This window comes from Corvus kubaryi, unplaced genomic scaffold (assembly GCF_017639235.1).
Source record: "Corvus kubaryi isolate FWS band 111438036 unplaced genomic scaffold, C.kubaryi_AGA036_p1.0 split1-131, whole genome shotgun sequence".
NCBI lineage: Eukaryota > Metazoa > Chordata > Aves > Passeriformes > Corvidae > Corvus > Corvus kubaryi.
This window is the reverse complement of record NW_024582073.1, coordinates 26,585,984-26,603,161: the sequence shown is the minus strand read 5'-3', so window position 1 is coordinate 26,603,161 and position 17,178 is coordinate 26,585,984. Positions and strand designations below refer to the sequence as shown.

At 42.5% G+C, this 17,178-nt stretch overlaps 1 protein-coding gene across 1 annotated transcript in view; it reads right to left on the bottom strand.

The window, feature by feature from the left end:
* Nucleotides 1–4,248, bottom strand: part of KDM3A (lysine demethylase 3A) — a 29,621-nt gene extending 25,373 nt beyond the window's left edge. The window contains exons 1-3 of the mRNA XM_042053639.1: nucleotides 4,159–4,248; nucleotides 3,571–3,759; nucleotides 917–1,066 (exon numbers count right to left, since the gene is read on the bottom strand). Coding sequence (XP_041909573.1) covers nucleotides 917–1,066; nucleotides 3,571–3,741 — 321 coding nt within the window. The 5' untranslated portion in view covers nucleotides 3,742–3,759; nucleotides 4,159–4,248. The remainder of the gene's footprint in view (nucleotides 1–916; nucleotides 1,067–3,570; nucleotides 3,760–4,158) is intronic.
* Between the last annotated feature and the right edge of the window lie 12,930 nt (nucleotides 4,249–17,178).

Genomic DNA, 17,178 nt, shown 5'->3' with positions numbered 1-17,178 from the left:
TGGAACTGCTGATATTAATGCACAGCCCAGGAAATAAAATTAAGGATTTGTATTTCCTCCCATTCGATTGGGTGTTACTTCCAATAAATATCTAGATTGACTATGTTTAAAGAAAGACCAGCTAAAACTCAGCAATATGAATTACAATGCACACTTTATACCTAGCAAAGTGAATAGTATTAAAACACAGATTACAATTTCAGCATAATTCATGTTCAGCAACTTTACATGTTTGCATCCTCACTTCTTGCACTACTTTCTTGAGTAGCAATATCCAAAGTAGTCAAGTACAACCGTACTGGCTGAATACATTAAGAAATGTTCCCTGTTCACCTCCCCTGGCTAACGCACCTATTCAGCCATGCATGGCAGGTACAGAAAGCTTAGTTCCCTCCTTGTACAGTGTAGCTCAGGTTTTTGTGTGCAGAAAATCTAAATCTCACAAATCATTTTTGTCAGGCGGGCATCACGTAAGTCACTTGAATTATTTTTTTCTCAGGATCAAGAATCACCACACTTGATGTAATTAACAGTACTTGAGGCAGAGTCAAAAATTTAAAAGAAAACACAGACTATCCTTAGAAACCTATTATTTACACTTTTTCTCTCTAGTCTCAAAAGGAATTTTGTGGAAGAAACAAAACATGAGACTAGAAAGAGAATGAATTAACAATGTACAGAACAGCAGTCTGAGGGAGAAGCAAAGTCATAAAAATACATTCTTGTGTCCACAGGCACAACACACCAACTTCAAATGCTGATGAGCTCTGTCAGTTCAAGCTGCACAATAAGGTTTTCTCCCTTCACAAGACACCCAAGACTGAGGCTGCACTTGAGAAATTCACACTGGTGACAACACTGTCCCCAGAAGGTGGAACTGCAGGAGCAAAGTGAGTCAAGCCAAGAGTGTACTTGCCATCGCAGGCCACTGGACAGGAGGCATGGATTGGGTTTTTCTTTCAGCCAGCACCAGCTTTTGCTCCACCAGGAATGCTATCATCATATGGCTGTAGACTTCTATCCATCTTCGCTTTTCCCATGATTCATCATCAAATTCTACACAAATCTACAGAAAGGAAGCAAAGTGAATGAGTGACTACCTATAAAATCCAGACACATTCAACATGAAAAAGATAAAACCACCAATTCACTCAAAAACAAAAAAATCATTGAAAGTACTTATAATTCCAGCATGATTATTGCCTGTCACATAATCAAGCAATCATTAAAGCATCCAAGGCTGACCCAGTACTTTTCAAGTACTAGTCAATGTTAACTGCTTTATCATCATTACTCTCACATGAAATATTAATATCTCCATTAACTTTACAACTTCCCATCTCAAAAAGTTCTGTGCTGCTCAAGAAGAGTTAAGCATGTTAACACTGTTACTGGTGTTTACAAGCAGGGAAGAATACACACACCCCTAAGAAGTCCACTAAAACGAAAGGACTGCCTACAGCAGTGGCACATGGATTTTCCACAAACTCTAAAGCACTAGAATAAAAAAGCTGGTTTTTTTCCAGAAATATTTTAAAAATACCAATCCCAAAGAATAACTTCAGCCAATTTATTGAAAGCACAAATGACAGAAGGACAGCAAAGGTGATTAAATTATGCAGTGTGAAGAAGGTAATCTCCTGTCTGCTTTTAACCGCAATTTATCCTTAAGAATTTCAGAAGCAAGTATGTAAATTTTTCAAAAGGAAAACAATTTCATGGCAAAAATATGATGGCGTGACCAATGTCTTTGGGACAGCATTACCCTAATTTCAAAGGCAACATGGGAGATCAGCAAATGATTGGGAAAGACCACAAATACAACTTGGCCTGAATACAGGAACTGGAACGTCTTGGTAGAGAACTCTACTCTTGGAAAAAATCGGAATTCCCTCTTCCCAAAGAATACAGCGATCCAGCTTAAAACACATTTCACAAACAGCATAGAAATCTCAGCTGAGTGAATCTTAGTAACATTTCCTGGTGTTTTATTGTCCCTCTCATGGGAAAGGCAAGTGAAAACATGCACACAAACAGCATTACGACAGCCAGGAGTCATAGAACTAATGGGTGCAGAAATGAACTTAGTAATTTTGAGGTGCACAGAAACAACGAAAGAGATAAGCAAATAACTACCAGAACCAGAATAGCTTGTTTTGTCTACTCCATCAGTGCTGCACACACAGGAAAACACTTGAGAAAATAATTTCAACAGCAGTTGACAACCCTTCCATACAAAACAAAAATGGAAAGAAATACTTCTATTTTTTTTACAGTAGAAATACTTACTCCCCCCTCTCAGTCCATTACTATTTTGGGTCTATCATGCTTCCACAAGAGCTGGAAAGGAGGTGGGATGTGTTTTGGTACAAAGTTCTCCACATTTCCATTGTCCATTCTGCAACTCCTTTAACACTTCAGCTGGAGAGCACATCAACTCGATCGCTTCTGGCAGAACCGTAACCAGCTACAAAGCTCACAATACAGTCCCCCTCAGCACCTGCTTCTTCTTTGCAGAGAAAGTCCTTAAAAAGTTTTCTGCACCAACAACCTCCTCCTCGCTACAAGCACGGCACAGGGCACAGCCCCGCACCCAAAAATGGACGAAGATCCACCCCCGCCGCAGATCCACAACAACAAACTGATAACAAAGTTTACGCTTTCAAGAGCGAGTTAGAAACACCCACAGTTTCTTTTTGTTTGACAAGGAAGGGGCGCTTCTTAGGTTAATCAGAGGTCACCAAGTTCTCACTAACAAAAAAGGGGAAGGAGACAGTTTAAATGGAAAGATGGTGCTGCTGTTCCTGCTGTCACAGGACAGCCACCGAAGTCCTCCGTAGAAACAAGGACAGTGTTCCAGATGCCGCTGCTACAATGGAGTTTTGTCCTTGGGGAGTAAGCACTCAGTCTGTACTCCAGTAAGTGCCCAGACATGGCTGAATACTTTTAATGACTACAGCTGCCAAATAAAGCCCCGTAACAACTTCACAGTCAAACCGTAAACACCGCTTGACTTCCACACAAAATACGCAGCTGACCAATCACACCACGTTGCAGCAACTGACTGTGTGTTCAAAAAACCACTTGGTAATCATTAATAAGAAGAGGCCACCATGCAAGAAGAGTCCGAGGGACCTCCAACACCAAGCATGAATCTGGTATGATTTTAAAACCTAAGTACTTGTTCATGACCAGCTACTGCAAGGAGCAGGAAAGAAAAGTCACCAATCCCAACAATACTGGAGAGCTTCGGTTTCAACTCTGGAAGCAAAAATCTGTTCACAGCTAGCAAGACCTTAAACTACGTTTAAGAAATAAACCATAAGCATAGTGGGTGTGGTAAAAACCTGCTTTTCAAAATGCCGGTGGAAGAAAGCACATTTATAATTAGTTAAGTTCCGGCATTAGTACACGGGGGGCACTTGGGCAGGGGTGTGCGTTTCCAAGCGTGTTGGCCAAGACGCCCTCTCCCCCCGAGAGCAGCATGTGCACACACGTGTATGCACACCCACACCAACTTCCCCGGTCACACTCTCGATTTCGCAGGTCTCTCTGAAAGTTCCCGGTTACCTTCAGGTCTTGTTTGGATATGTCCGTGTGTGACACAGCCCGGATCCTGCCCGACTTCCAGGGCCATTCCGAGATGAGGCTGGCGTCCCACGTCCTGTCCTCCTCCTCCGACAGGCAGAGGAACCTCTTCCCTACGAGCAGCGACCAGCTCCCCTCGAGCCTCAGCACCATTTTAACTCATCGGGAGGCCTTCACCGAGGAAAGCGACGGAAGGAGGAGAGAAACACACAGGGCAGGGCGGTGAGCGCTTCCTCCTTCCTCTCCCGGCCCGCCCCCCCCCCCCCTTCTCCGAGCGGCTGCAGCCGGACCCCCGGGCACCCACAGGTCGCCCCCCCGCCCACAGTCCTGCTAATCACTGCTCGGGAGAGGGGGGGTGGAAAAAAGCAACAGAAGCTATTTCTAGAATGGCTGCAGCGCAGCTCCCGACCATTCCCACCCCCGCCGCCTCTTTGTTCCCTCCTCCGAGCAGCCGGAGCGCCGGGCGGCAGCCGAAGGGAGGGAGCAGGCGACCGGGCCAAGCTCCTTCCGCCTCACCAACACCCCGGCCTGCCCACCCGGGCAGCCCTCCAGCCCTGCCCCTGCCCTCACCTGCTCCCCCCCGGCCCCGCTGCCGGCGCACCCCGCAGTCACCCCGGGCACGGGTCCCGCTCCCCTCCACCCCCCCGCCGTGACCGCCGCCGCGGCCAAGCGACACTGTCGGCGCCGCGCCGCGCACACGCCCCCTCACCCGTGCGCGCGCCCCCGTCCCGCGCCCCTATTGGCTACTCCGCGGATGCAGGGCGGGGCCGGCGGGGAGCCTCCTGCCGCGATTGGCCCGGAGGGGCGGGGCCCGCGCGCCCGGCCACGCCCCCGAAACCGTTGCTCAGCAGATGGCGGATAAAAAAATAAAAACGATATATCCTTCCGCTTGAGCGCCGAGGAAAGGAGTCCCTCGGGGCCAGCTCGCGGAGCGCCCGCAGCCGGGCCCCAAGGGAGGCACGGACACGCGTTGGGCCGCGGTGCCTCCCTAGGTCCGTGTTCCCGCCTCGGCAGCGCCGAGCCTCCAGCTATAGGAACAGCGTTTGGAGGCGGCGGAGGGATCCGAAGCGAGGCCAGAGGGTGTGATACGACCCCTTATACGTGCGGCTCGCGGCGTACTCAGATATAGCACAGGGGGCGGTGGCACCTGCGGGGCGTCTCTGCGCATGCGCACGGGGGTGGGGCCAGCACCTGCGGGAGGCCCGCAGGCCGCCATCTTAGCATGCTAAGGAGGATGGGGACAGGCGGGCCCTGAGGGGCACGGGACACGGCACGGGGCGAAACAGCACAGTATAACTGCGTGCCCGAGGTTCCTGGGGAGGATCGCAGGCTGTGGAGGTGCTCCAGTTGTGGTTGATGTAGGTTGTGGAGTTGTATCTAAAAGCAAATGGCTTCCACCAGCTCAAGCTTTTAACATGAGACCTCTTGTGTTCTTACAAATAACAAGGCGAGATGACAGAATCATAACTGGTTTGGTTTGGAAGGGATTTAGTGCCTCACTGCCCTCACAGGGAAGAATTTCTTCCTTATATCTAATTTAAGGCAATGCTTTTCAGCTGAAAGCCACTCCCATAACCAGCTACAGAGAAAGAAGGAGTTAAACAGAGAATATGACAGTGATCTGGGTGATGGTGTTCAGCGCTGACCCAAAAAGACACGCGTACTCATCTACTGTAAGACTTTCCCACTAGAGCATGTGGGAGGAAAAGACCAAAAGTGCAGAAAGTACCCAAAGCAAAGAAGCTGTTGACTCATCCAGTTTACTAAAAACTAAGAGTGCTCAGCTTGTGCTATCTCCAGGGCTTTCTATCACCAGAGATGTCTGAGCTTCAAAAACCCCCATCAGAGTTGGATATTCCTGCCATGTTCTGGTCTCATCCTCCATTTTCTCCAAGAATATATTTCCACACTTAGGTTAAATGTATTTTTAAAGCCTTTCCCACCAATTTGCTTCACCTGATCACTTGCCTACTACATTAAAACAAACACACTCATGTATGAAATCAAAAGGCACAAAAAATTCCTCACCTGCCATGATGAGGAAATTGCTGTCCTTCACTCCATGGAAATCAGACAGTCCAATTTCCATGATGACTTTAGGGAATCTCCAATGATTTCTATCAATGAGGTGAACCTAGTAATCGGTACAATTTTCAGCAGGGACAAACAAAGAAACAAAAGTGAATAATAAAAAATTGATGGATCAGCAACCGTGTGCAGTCTGAAGAACCACTCATTAGCTGGCACTGAAAGAAAAACAGCTATGTTTGCTTCTCAGATGTAAATATTTACTATATAGACCAGACCTGCAAAGTGGAATTTGTGATAAGATAGTGTATAAAGCAAGCTAGATGTGAAAGTACCAAATTACTTGTTTCATCGTAAGCTTTAGGCTCGTATAGCAGCGACAGTACAATTGACACATCACACCATGTAGGTGTTGCATAACCTCCTTATTTAAAGCCCTTAGTTTTTCTGCAGAGAGAACACTTTGCCTCAAAGAGTAGATGATTAATACATGCAGGAAGAGGGATGTCAGGCTATAATGAAGCAATATTCGTCAATGCAATAGATCAAGCTGTTGGTAGCACTCTGGTTGCTTAATAGTAATTTTTTTCCCATTAGCATCAGAATAAGGGAAAGCTTTAAGGAGATATTTGAACGACAACAACATGAGTTTTGTGAATGAGCAGCTCCCACATGCAAAGAGTGGCAGGGAGGTTGGTCAAAGGTGTTTTAATGTTTCAGATAGGTCCTGGCTCTTGAAGGCCAAGAGGACGTGGTGACATAGTACATCAATGCCCTCAAAAATGAACTTATATAGGAAAGGATGTTAAAAGATCCTCTGATGAAAATACAAGATTCTAAAAGTATATAAAATAAAATGAATTGGCAGAGACCAGAAGAGATGGGGAAGCAGACAGAGCACAAGTTAACAGAAGCCTGGACAAAACTCAATCATCCAGGGTACAAACAAGCTTTCAAAGTCCTGAAAGAGTAGAGGTATTCAGAACCTAGGGGGCTAAGTAGAAGCCACATAACTGAAGATATTTTTCTTTTGAAACAGAAGGTAATCAGCTGCTTGCTTCCCTTCCTTAGGATTCTAAATTTTGTGAAGTTAAATCAGGACCAAATATCTTTATTAAATTATCTAGCTTCTTCAAAAGTTATAAATTAAAGGTAACCAGTAAAGTCCTGGGTCAAAAAGTGAAATACATAAAATTTCAAATTATGACTTTGAACATCTCTGAATTTTCTGCATCGTTTAAGAACATGTTTCCCACTATTATAACCATACAATACAGGACAAAACTACTGTTGTTTTTCTTAACTGATTATTTTATCACCACCCGCAATAGTTTCCACAAAAACGAGTGTCTACTAGAAATATTTTGCTTGTATATGCCCACCTTCAGTCCATCAAGATAAACATCAAAATGTTCATAAATAAGTTTCAGACTAACCCTATCATATTGGCACAGGTGCAGCTGTCTCACTCTGCATTACTTACCTCTGGAAAACACAACGTCTGTTGAAGTACCTGCAAAACAAAGCAGTGTGGTAAATAAGCAGAAGTGATTAAACCTCAAAACAGCAGGTTTCAGCCTGTTCTTCTGCCTGCAAGAAGTCTTGAGCATAATTTTTTCCAGCTGGCCTTACCTACTGTGTTGAACTGGTAATAGGTAAGCCTTTATCTCCTACATGAGAAAGGAATAATCTCTGCAAACAGGAGCTCTTTAAACAGTAACTTCAGAACACACTTGAATAAATTCTTCCTTTCAGCCACCATTAAGTAACAGAAAATTTCTGTTGTGCAAGGTACCACTAAAAAAAAAGCAGAAGAGGCTTTGAGGTTTGAATTTAATTATTTGAATTTAACAGTTCAGTTTAAATTGGAATTCAGCAATAAAACTCAATAGCCAATTTTATGCCTAAACAATTGCACATTCAGGCATTTACGCCTACCTCTCTGCATATAAAATCTGGATGTGCTATTCAAATATTTGTGCTTGAAAATTGGCCTCCCACTACCTAGAAGTATTTGATGTCACAGGCACTGCAAGAAAGGGACGTTTCAATCAGACAAGGGGCTGTAGGTAACGTTAACTGTCATGGCACGTGTCATCTCCAAAGGTGTTTTCTTTATGGGGGAGCAGATTGTTTTTCAGGGCTCTCCTTCATTTCCGGGCTAAACCTACTGATGCCATGATGATTTTTTGTCTTTTCTTTTGTACATGTTTTATATACCTTTTCATAGCTTTTTGTATTCTTACTGGTTTTTAGCCTGCATTCTTGGACTTACTTTGTTAAGATAGGAGACTAAACATCTTAGAAGCCCCAAACACCAAGGTCCCCTCCAGAACACATTTTGTAAACTAAGATAGGACCATCCAGGGGAAAGCTTTCTCGGGAAGGGGGGCTCACTCAAGCCTCTCGTTGGGGAATCTTTGATAGATATGCTAATTGGTAAGGCCTGTAATGTTATACCCGATCTATCGTGGGTGTGCATTGCAGGGTGCATTTCAGCGCATTCTACCTGGACATCGTGCACCTAAGTATCCTTAAAATAAATACTGAGGTAAAACCCCTTCTTCCCTTCTAACCGTGTTTGGTTCTTGATTTTAAGACCAGGAAAAGGCATCACTGCAAGTGTGTGTGCAGCTACAGCAAGCAATGATCAGTGCAAGATGTTATGGACACCAGGTTTTAAAATCTCTACTGTAGCAACATTTAAGGGTCTCCATTCTCAATCAGAGGACCTCTGAATAGGGAGCTGTACAAGCACAGAAGAGGAATATGGAATCCTTTATGTTCTAGTAATTAATGATGGAGGTGTAAGGACATGTAATTAAGGCTGGAAGTGCTTATGGCCAGGCTATGAAACCACCAGCTGTGCTGACAGCATGGTGCCAATAGCACCAAGGTTGTGGGTTCAATCCCTATAGGGACATTCACTTCAGAGCTGCACGTGGTGATCTTTGTGGGTCCCTTCCAACCCAGAATATTCTGTAAACTGGTAATGGGGCTTTGGGAGATAAACCAATAACTCATTTCTCCAGTATGTCCTGAGATGTGGTGCTAAAGAATGAGTAAAAACAGACTGCCAGAAACTTTCTTATTCACTAGCACCACAGTGATGTAGTTAAATTACTCCTTAAGTAGCTAATGTAGATCAGTCACTACTCGTATCCAACCTGGCTCTAGTTATAGCAGGAAAAGATAAAAGCCTGTATGAGCTCTCTGCTCAGGTTCAGCCACGTTACCTCAGCACACCTCACCTGGATCAGCTTTGCAAGAGTGGCAAGACTGGTTCCAAGTCTTTTTTTCCGTGATTATCTCTTTACCGTAAGTTAAAATAAAATAATTCATGCCTAACATTAGTTAATATTGTCTCACTGTCTGAAGCTGAAGGAAGCACATATTTTGATACAAAGTACATTTTGATTTTATGTAATTAAATTTACTTGCTGAAGGAAAAACTCTATGAGAAATGCTGACCTACTGTTTTCCATTCCCATACGTATTCTGCAGTGGGGACTCTCTTTTGCTAGCAATGAGTTAGTAGGACTTTGATTTGTTATCCCAACTGCAGAAACAGGAAATTGTGAGAGAACTCTTAGGATGATAAATTAGGATCAATTATTAAATTTTAATTGACTATTAATTTAGCATTTAATTATTTAATTGGGTGTTAAGTATTGTCTGGGGATTGGAATTAGATATTAAATTTTGCAGATTAATTCTAAAGTTAAATTAGCATTTATAGATAGAGTGATGCAATAACCTTTACAAAGTAACCATGAACAAATATTAGACCTCAAACATGGTGGGTAATTCTGTGCTGGTTTTGTTTTTCCTTGAGGAAGAAGGCCTATTGTGGAAAAAAAAAGCCCTTTCCCCTCTGGTACTAATACATTATCAGTTAATAATTCAAAGAGTTTGAGGTATCATTCTTCATAAAAGAATGCAAATCAATATTATCTTGATGTAGGTACTTGAATCAAGTCTTAGAAACCAGCGCCACAACAGGATTGTCTTGGTCATGTACAAAAGGAGACACTGAAAGGTGGGTAAAGAGATGCAGTGAACTTTAAGCAACATTGTTTAATGATCTGAGGAAAGTTGTTCTTTGTTAATTAGCTTTACCTCCAGAAGCCTTACAACAAAACTGAAAACAGAACGTGTTACTCGTATTTTGCTACTTAATAATGTCCGGTCTCTGTCATCATTGAAATAACATAACCTGGCTTTGGCGAAGTTAGACTTCACACCGTTCCCTGCCTGTGCCAGAGAGGTTCTTACAGCTTATTTCAAGTCCCTCCTGTTCTTTCTTTTAAATAGATCTGTTTTGTGATAGAGTGTCTTCCCTTGGGAGAAAACGTACACCTTTCTCTTGTGGATCTGACAAGAGATTTCAGCAGCTTGGGCTCCTGGGCGTGTGGGTGTGAGGTCAGTGAGTCCTGTACTAGTGATAGACATTGTTCTAATTTTGAACTACCCTGTTACATGCTTTTCTAAGATCATTTGGACTGAATTTGCAGTGCTGCTTTTGATTATTCAAACCCACATCTTGAAAGTTCTCTTTCAGCGCCTGTAATTTAATGCAGTTTTTAACAAAGTAGTGAACATGTGAGAAGTAGTGATCGTTGAGTTAAAAGTATGTGCAGTTTGGACAAGAACTTAGACTGTTCTTGAATGTGTATTCACTTAAAAAGAGGCTCAGCCTCTTAGCTGGAGGAAGGACACACTGGAGAGTGATCTCAGTGCATGGATCTTATTGATGGACTGCAAATCCTTCCACCCCCCACAGAGGACACCAGCTCTCTTGCTCTAATTCTTCTGTCCTGTCACTTACCAACTCGTCCTTGAACTGGAGCAATGGATATATTGTGTGGTTTACCTGCTACTGCAGTAACTTTTCATGTCAAGGGTCAACTGAGAAATAATTCCCTTTTTTTTAAATTCTGTACATTGTGCTGATATCCTGTTAACAAAGCTAAAATAATGTATCGCTGAAGCTAAAAAATATAGAAAAATTGAAATATTAAGAAATATTAAGATCCCAGATACTGGTGAATATAGAACTGGGAATATTTAAAAGTTGCATGTTGCTAAATGTGACCTAGTTGGTACAGCACAGAACTGGGAGCCAGATCTGGAATCCAACACTAAGTGTGTCATAAGGCAGATCATTTAATTCACCTCATTTCTCTGTAAGTTGGGGATAACAGTAATCATTCTTATGAATTGCTTTGTGTTGTGCACCTGAAAGATGATGAGTATTATAGCTACTAATTAAACATCATTTTAATCTTCAAATTTACTTTCCCTCTCAAACTTTAATAAGTGTTTATGCTCCCTTAATGCCAGAGAGGAAAAAAAGCATGATTGTGAAGCAGCTGCTAAGAATTTTTCCCAGAAGATATTTAATGTTAAATTGGGATTGAGTCATCTGTTTCAGATAAAGGGGCAATGCAAGAAGTAATATGTGAGAGTTGAAACTTTGAGTAAAATACATTCAAAGCAGAATCAGAGCAGCTGACACCCCTGTTCCATGAAACTGGCTCCCACCCCCCCCCAGTACCCTCTGTCCAGAAATTGGAAATGGGGATTGTAATTTCTCTTTAGCTTAGAGCAAATGTAACAGTATTGCTTAAAAATAGTCATAGCTGTAGGTTACAGATTGTTCCTGTTGTTCTCTCAGTGTTGGCTCTCCTGCCATGTGCAGAGGTCTCTGCATCTCCAGCCTGGGAGAAGGGAGCACTGGGCAGTTCTGAGGCCACTGGTACTGCAGTGGACTCCAGGCTGAAGCCTGCAGTGCAGCTGGGCATTGGTACTGGCACTGGTAATTACAGCACTCAACTGTTTGTCATTGTAAACCACGTAGTGATTTTCTACTCCTCTCTGTAAAGTTCTCCGAGTCAACCACATGTCAGTGAAACTTCAGAGTGTCTTCCCTAGTCTCTCTTCACAGCTGTCAGAGATTAATGGCTGCTCTCCAAACCCTAGGCTTTGATGGTCGAGTTTTGTGCCTAAAATTAAAACAGTGGTTCTAAAGCAGATTCCTGACTCCAGTGAAACCAGGAATTTCATCCACTGATTTAAGAGATGATAAGTCAGCCTTGTCTTCTTGTAAGAGGAAGATTGCAATCTGTCCTGTCTCTCCTCTCTTCTGAAAAGCATAAGAAGGTACATTTGAACTTTTCCTGCCTCCCAATATCTACTGCCCTAAATAGCATAATTACAGTTTTCTCAAAAATGGAAATGACATTTTCCAGTTTCCTGTGCAGAGGAACTTCTGCTGCAGCGTAGTTTCTAATGCTGCTTTTTACTGTTATTTCCTATGCACAGTTTATTACGTAATAAAATTTATGGCTGCAGTTTTCTAATGGGAATATAAGAAACACAGCCAAGTTACTCCAGGCTGTCTCTGTTGTCCAACAAACTTGGACACATAAACAATGTGGAGTAGCTTAAAACCTGTATGTCTACAGGTTGGGGTAACTGGAGATGGATTTGTTTCAAAAGCAACTAAGGAAATATTCTATGTGATTGAAATAATTGGCAAGGCTGAAAATGATTTTATAAATGCAGTATTGGGAAAAAATTTAGCAGATCATTGGAGGACTTTGAGTTTCAGCAGGCATGGGTTTATGTCAGGTGTTGGGTTCCTTGACTCACTCCATGAGATGATTAGCATTGTGCCTCTGGTTGCAGCAGAGGTTGGATGTATCTCACTTTGTGTAACATGTAGGTCACAAATTGCCAGCACAGAAAATATGCATTTAATGAACTTCTTCCACCAGAAGGCATCTCATTGTCTAAGCCTACTCTGCAGGGAGCAAAGAGAAGCATCTCCAGAAGGAGATTCATACTAAAATAGATGTCTAGAATAAGTGGGACAAATTATCCCTCAGAGATGTCTGATCTTTCTCATTTGCTGTAGAGATCCCTAATTATTGACTTATGTTCCACCCTTTCTGCTGGAGTAAATGCTGAACTAGATACAAACATAAAGTGGCATGGTGTCTTTGCTACTCTGGTTTACACATTGTTGCCCAAATTACACAAGCATTGAAGTTTTGGGGTTTTTTTCCTTTGTCAGTAGCTACTGCAATGAATGCTGGTATGAGGCACTGATGGGCTAATGAGTACAGTGTATGCTCAGCTCTCAGAGGTTTCCTGTGGTACAAGTGACCTTATGATCATTAGAAGAATAATGTCTATAGACAGGAATCACAGGAATTGGTTGTGGATGGTAAAGGATCTTTTAAAGAGGGAGAGAAATGAAAGCTTTGTTCTTCAAGTTCATTATTTTATCAGACTCTTTAAAACATATCTATTGTTTATACACAAAGAATGCAAAATAATCACTTATGACCACAAGCTATAAAAGATACATATAAAAGTTATGGATGGTTCAGAATGTTTACATTTGACTATTCCATAGCAGTGTGTTAGACACGCTACAGTGCAAAGGAAAGTACTGTAAGCTGTATGTTTGCTCCCCAGATGTATTTGCGTAGACTCTTTCAAAGTCAGCAAAACATGAGTAGTGAAAATGGAGCTTTAACTGGCAATAGAAATGTTGCTTTATAGGCAGCCTGTTAGCATGAGAGAACAGGATGTGCTGTGATTGTTAGGACTTTATGAGCAGGTTATACCAACCTATGGCTCAAGAAATGCTGTTAAAGCATGTCTGGAAATAGTGCTTCTGGTTCACTGTGTGGAACTGGTGTTATTACTTCACCTCTTTGCACTTATATTTTCACCTTCGGGATTAACAAATATTTACCCACCTTTGAAAGGTACCTTCTGTTCTTCAGAGAAGTGCTGAATAAATACAGCATAGTATTACCCTCATCAGCAGGTAATCCTGTTAATCTAGCATGCACTCTCTGTCCATGTTGAATATGTTCCATGCTACTTGATCATTGTAGTTAGATTAATGAAGGATATTACAGGGATTAACTCTTAAGCAGTGGCTGCAGCTGCCTACCATGTGTGTTTACTCAAAGCCAAGGTTTTAAATCCTCTTGCCTATAGCGAATAGAAGGAATGCACTTGACTTTTGCAGAACTAATTTTCCACCTGAAAGAGCAACATCTTGACCTAAGAGGTTGTAACACAACCTGTTGCACAGTGCTCTGATAGCTGCTGTGCTGCTGGCACCAGGGGAGACAGCTTCAGTGCTAAGGCAGCTTCAGATCTCTGCCCACCACACCAGTTTTACAGAGTTGTTGTAAGGTTAAAACTGTCTCATTTCTCACTGCACTGTAACTGCTACAGGTCACAAATTCATGTCTAGACTATTTTATAAAATATTATCTGGAGATGAGGCCCTCCCCAGTGTAATGCAGGCTCAAAGTTGGCCCTGCCTTGAGCTTCAAGTTGGACACAAAGACATCCATGGGCTACTTATAACTCAGCTGTTGTACAAAGTCAGGTGTAGCCTCAGCAGCATGGAGCTTGGCATGAGTTGAAAATCATCCGCAGGGCTCCTGAGGACATTCCTGTGTAGCTTCCTCAGAGTAAGCTCTGTGTTGCTACAGCAACACGTTTATCAGCAGCACCCTTACTGGTGTCAGGGTAGTTCTGGGAAGACCATATGATATGCTGGCACACTTTCCATGGGATAGAGATACACCTTCACAGCACTGCTGTTGGCAGTGCTATTCACTGGCTCTATTTTGTCCATTTCATTTCAGTGGTACTTGGAGAATCTCTGGGCTCTTACAGATGTGGGAGGTATTTTCAACAGAGGATGTCTGGGCAGGTGTCTGAGGGAGAAGAGAGCACAGAAAACACTGCATCACCTGCATGCATTGCAATTATGAATCTCTTACTGGAGTATGGAGGGAGGACATGTGCTTTGTTCAGCAGTTTGAGAGGTTGGAACTTGCAGTTTTCTGGCTGGAGACTGATATGGAAAATGGGGGTTGAGCACAAACGCTATTTGAAAATGATGATGAAGAAGATGATTTTTTTTAAGCAGTTTTCTTTTTTTCTGTTCATTAGAGTACATTGTGGTATTGAAGTATATAGACTGCTAGGAGTCCAAATTTTCATTTTCAGCTGTAGCCTTTTCAAATCTTATGCTAAGCAGATGTAGTTGATCACTATTTGTGGGGAGAAACTACTACTGCTTTCCTCAGTCAGGCATGGATGGTTCAGAACATGTTAGGATACTTTCACTGCCCCTATCGAGTGTTGGGAGCTCTCTATATGCAATACCTGCAGCACGCACTTTGACCTTTGTGAGCTGTAAGCAGGTACCAAGCCAAGGAACCATTATCTGCTCTCATTAACAGTGGCATTAAAGTGAGATATTGTAAGGCTTTAGAAGGGAGTAAAGTGTATGGGAATGGGGGGCGGGGGGTCTCTATAAATAGCCTGTAGAAGGTAATTTGAAAACTCTTATCACAATGGATGAATTTTTTCTTTGTCTTTTTTTTTTTTCTGAAGCCTCTAAGTTGTTTGGTTTGGATCCTGGGGGTTTTTTTTCTGTTTCAGTTTTGGAACGTAGCCTTTTTTGTCCCTGGGAAAACGATTAATTCTTGTTCCTACTGCCACATAATGAGAGGGAGAGAAGCAGGATGATGCTGCAAGTTTTTCATATATCCTGACTGCAGAGAAAAAATTTAGTTATATAACTTGTCCATAAAAAAAGGAATCCTTTCCCTGACATCCTTTTTACTTTTCCCAGAATGAAATAAAACTGGAAGTAGCTTAGTGTGGTGGAATTTCATGTTCATGAGTATACATAGTATGAGAGTTGGTGTCTTTAATATGCTCCGTGCTTTGACACTCAGCATTTCTCTTTGCGTTTGTAACTGAGGACAAAGCAGCTGTAAGGCAATGGGTGGTTTACACACCTTGAGAGGAACAGAACAGGACACACGTGGGAGAGGCAGGTACATTCTTGTGTATGGGAGGAAGAGGAAAATCCTGGCAGAAGTCTGAGAAAACCCCTGGAGAAATGAGTGCACTCACAGCGAGGTTGCTGCTCACCTGCAAGTACCTCTGAGCAGCTCCTATGGGAAGGCATCTTTGCCAGCTGTGCCAGGGCAGCTCGTTTCCATCTGCCTCCCTCGGGGCTCTGCGTGGAATTGAAACCACATCCTGGTTTGTGCTGGGATTTAAATTGATCCGGAAGGTCAATAGCAGCCTTTTATTAAAACTTACCACCAAGTAGTATTTATACAGTTATTAAAACATGTTTTTACACTGCCATGTTAACCTAGTAATTGCTTGGGTGGTTTCATCTATGTGCAGGATATTGCTAAACAGAGCAGTGCCCCGATACCAAATTAGTTGGTTAAAGGTATTTCAGTAAGGGATGGTGAACAAGCTCATTTTGCTTTCCTCTCTTATTTCCTTCAATTCTTTTATTACATCAGTCTGTGAAGACAGTATCTGGAAACTGCTAAGACCAGTCTGCAGCTTTCTCCTGACATAATTAGGGCTATGGATAGCCTCCTGCACATTCCTTCTCTGTTTCCTTGAAGGAAACCTCTCTTCTGCTCATCAGAGGGGCCCCTTTCATTATTTACAGCTTCTTGTTATCGTTTGCATTCCTGTTTGCATGGCATGGCGCCTCAGTGAAACCTCAAGGCCATGCACTGACCATATTTCTCTCAGTATCTCTCTTGAGCAAATGTCATGTTCACACTGGCGCTTAATTGCCTGCCTCCTTTCTCTCTGTGTCTGCTTTAAGGTCAAGAACATGGTCAAGTTATCCTTCAGTACATTCACTACTGTTGTCATCATTAACCACTACACAGTAATAAAATTCAGAACAATCCATCCTTCCAGAGCAAGAATGTAAGGAGTGACTGGATCAAACCAAAGCTCTGTACATCTCAGTATCTCCTCCCTGGAGGCAGTTGATAATAAGGGCCCAGAGGGACACACACGAGCAAATTTAAAGCATAACCATCGCCTAGTCTTGACTCAATGTGCATCATCCACAGAAGGTTGCCATGGCTATTAAATGTCCTGTTTTAAAGCTAATATAGGCTTGGTCTTTCTCCTGGTTTCAAGTTTTGACAGTATGCCTTATTATGTAAAGTCACTTTTTAGTCACTTTTTTTTTGTTGTTATTGTTGTTGCTGTTAGGAGTGGGTTTTTTTGATTATACATAGGGTTTATTATTGAACTGTTTCCTTTCTTTTTACATTTCAGTTGTATGCTGTCCATAGCAGGGTGTTTAGGATGTAAGCAGTGATAGGCCAGTGGAAAGATGGTAGCAGCTAACAAGGAACAAGGGATCTAACTTGAGTGTCAGAAGTACTGTAATAACGGTGGCAATTTATTAATGTCTTTATTGACTTTTAAGGCTGAAAAATTAATTCCCAGTTTAAAATACAGTCCTTTTTTTCATCAATTTATAAAATGCTGCAAATCAAGCATTTTCTTTGTTCCTTATGTGTCCCTTCCATCTCAGGATATTCTATCATTCTAGGGTTCTGAAATAGTAGGGTGGAAAACATGCTGGACTAGGATAATTTCTCATGGAGCTGGAGGGTCTGCAGAGACCTCAGATCCACTAATGGATTATTCTAAACCACATGTATTTATTCCAAGGCA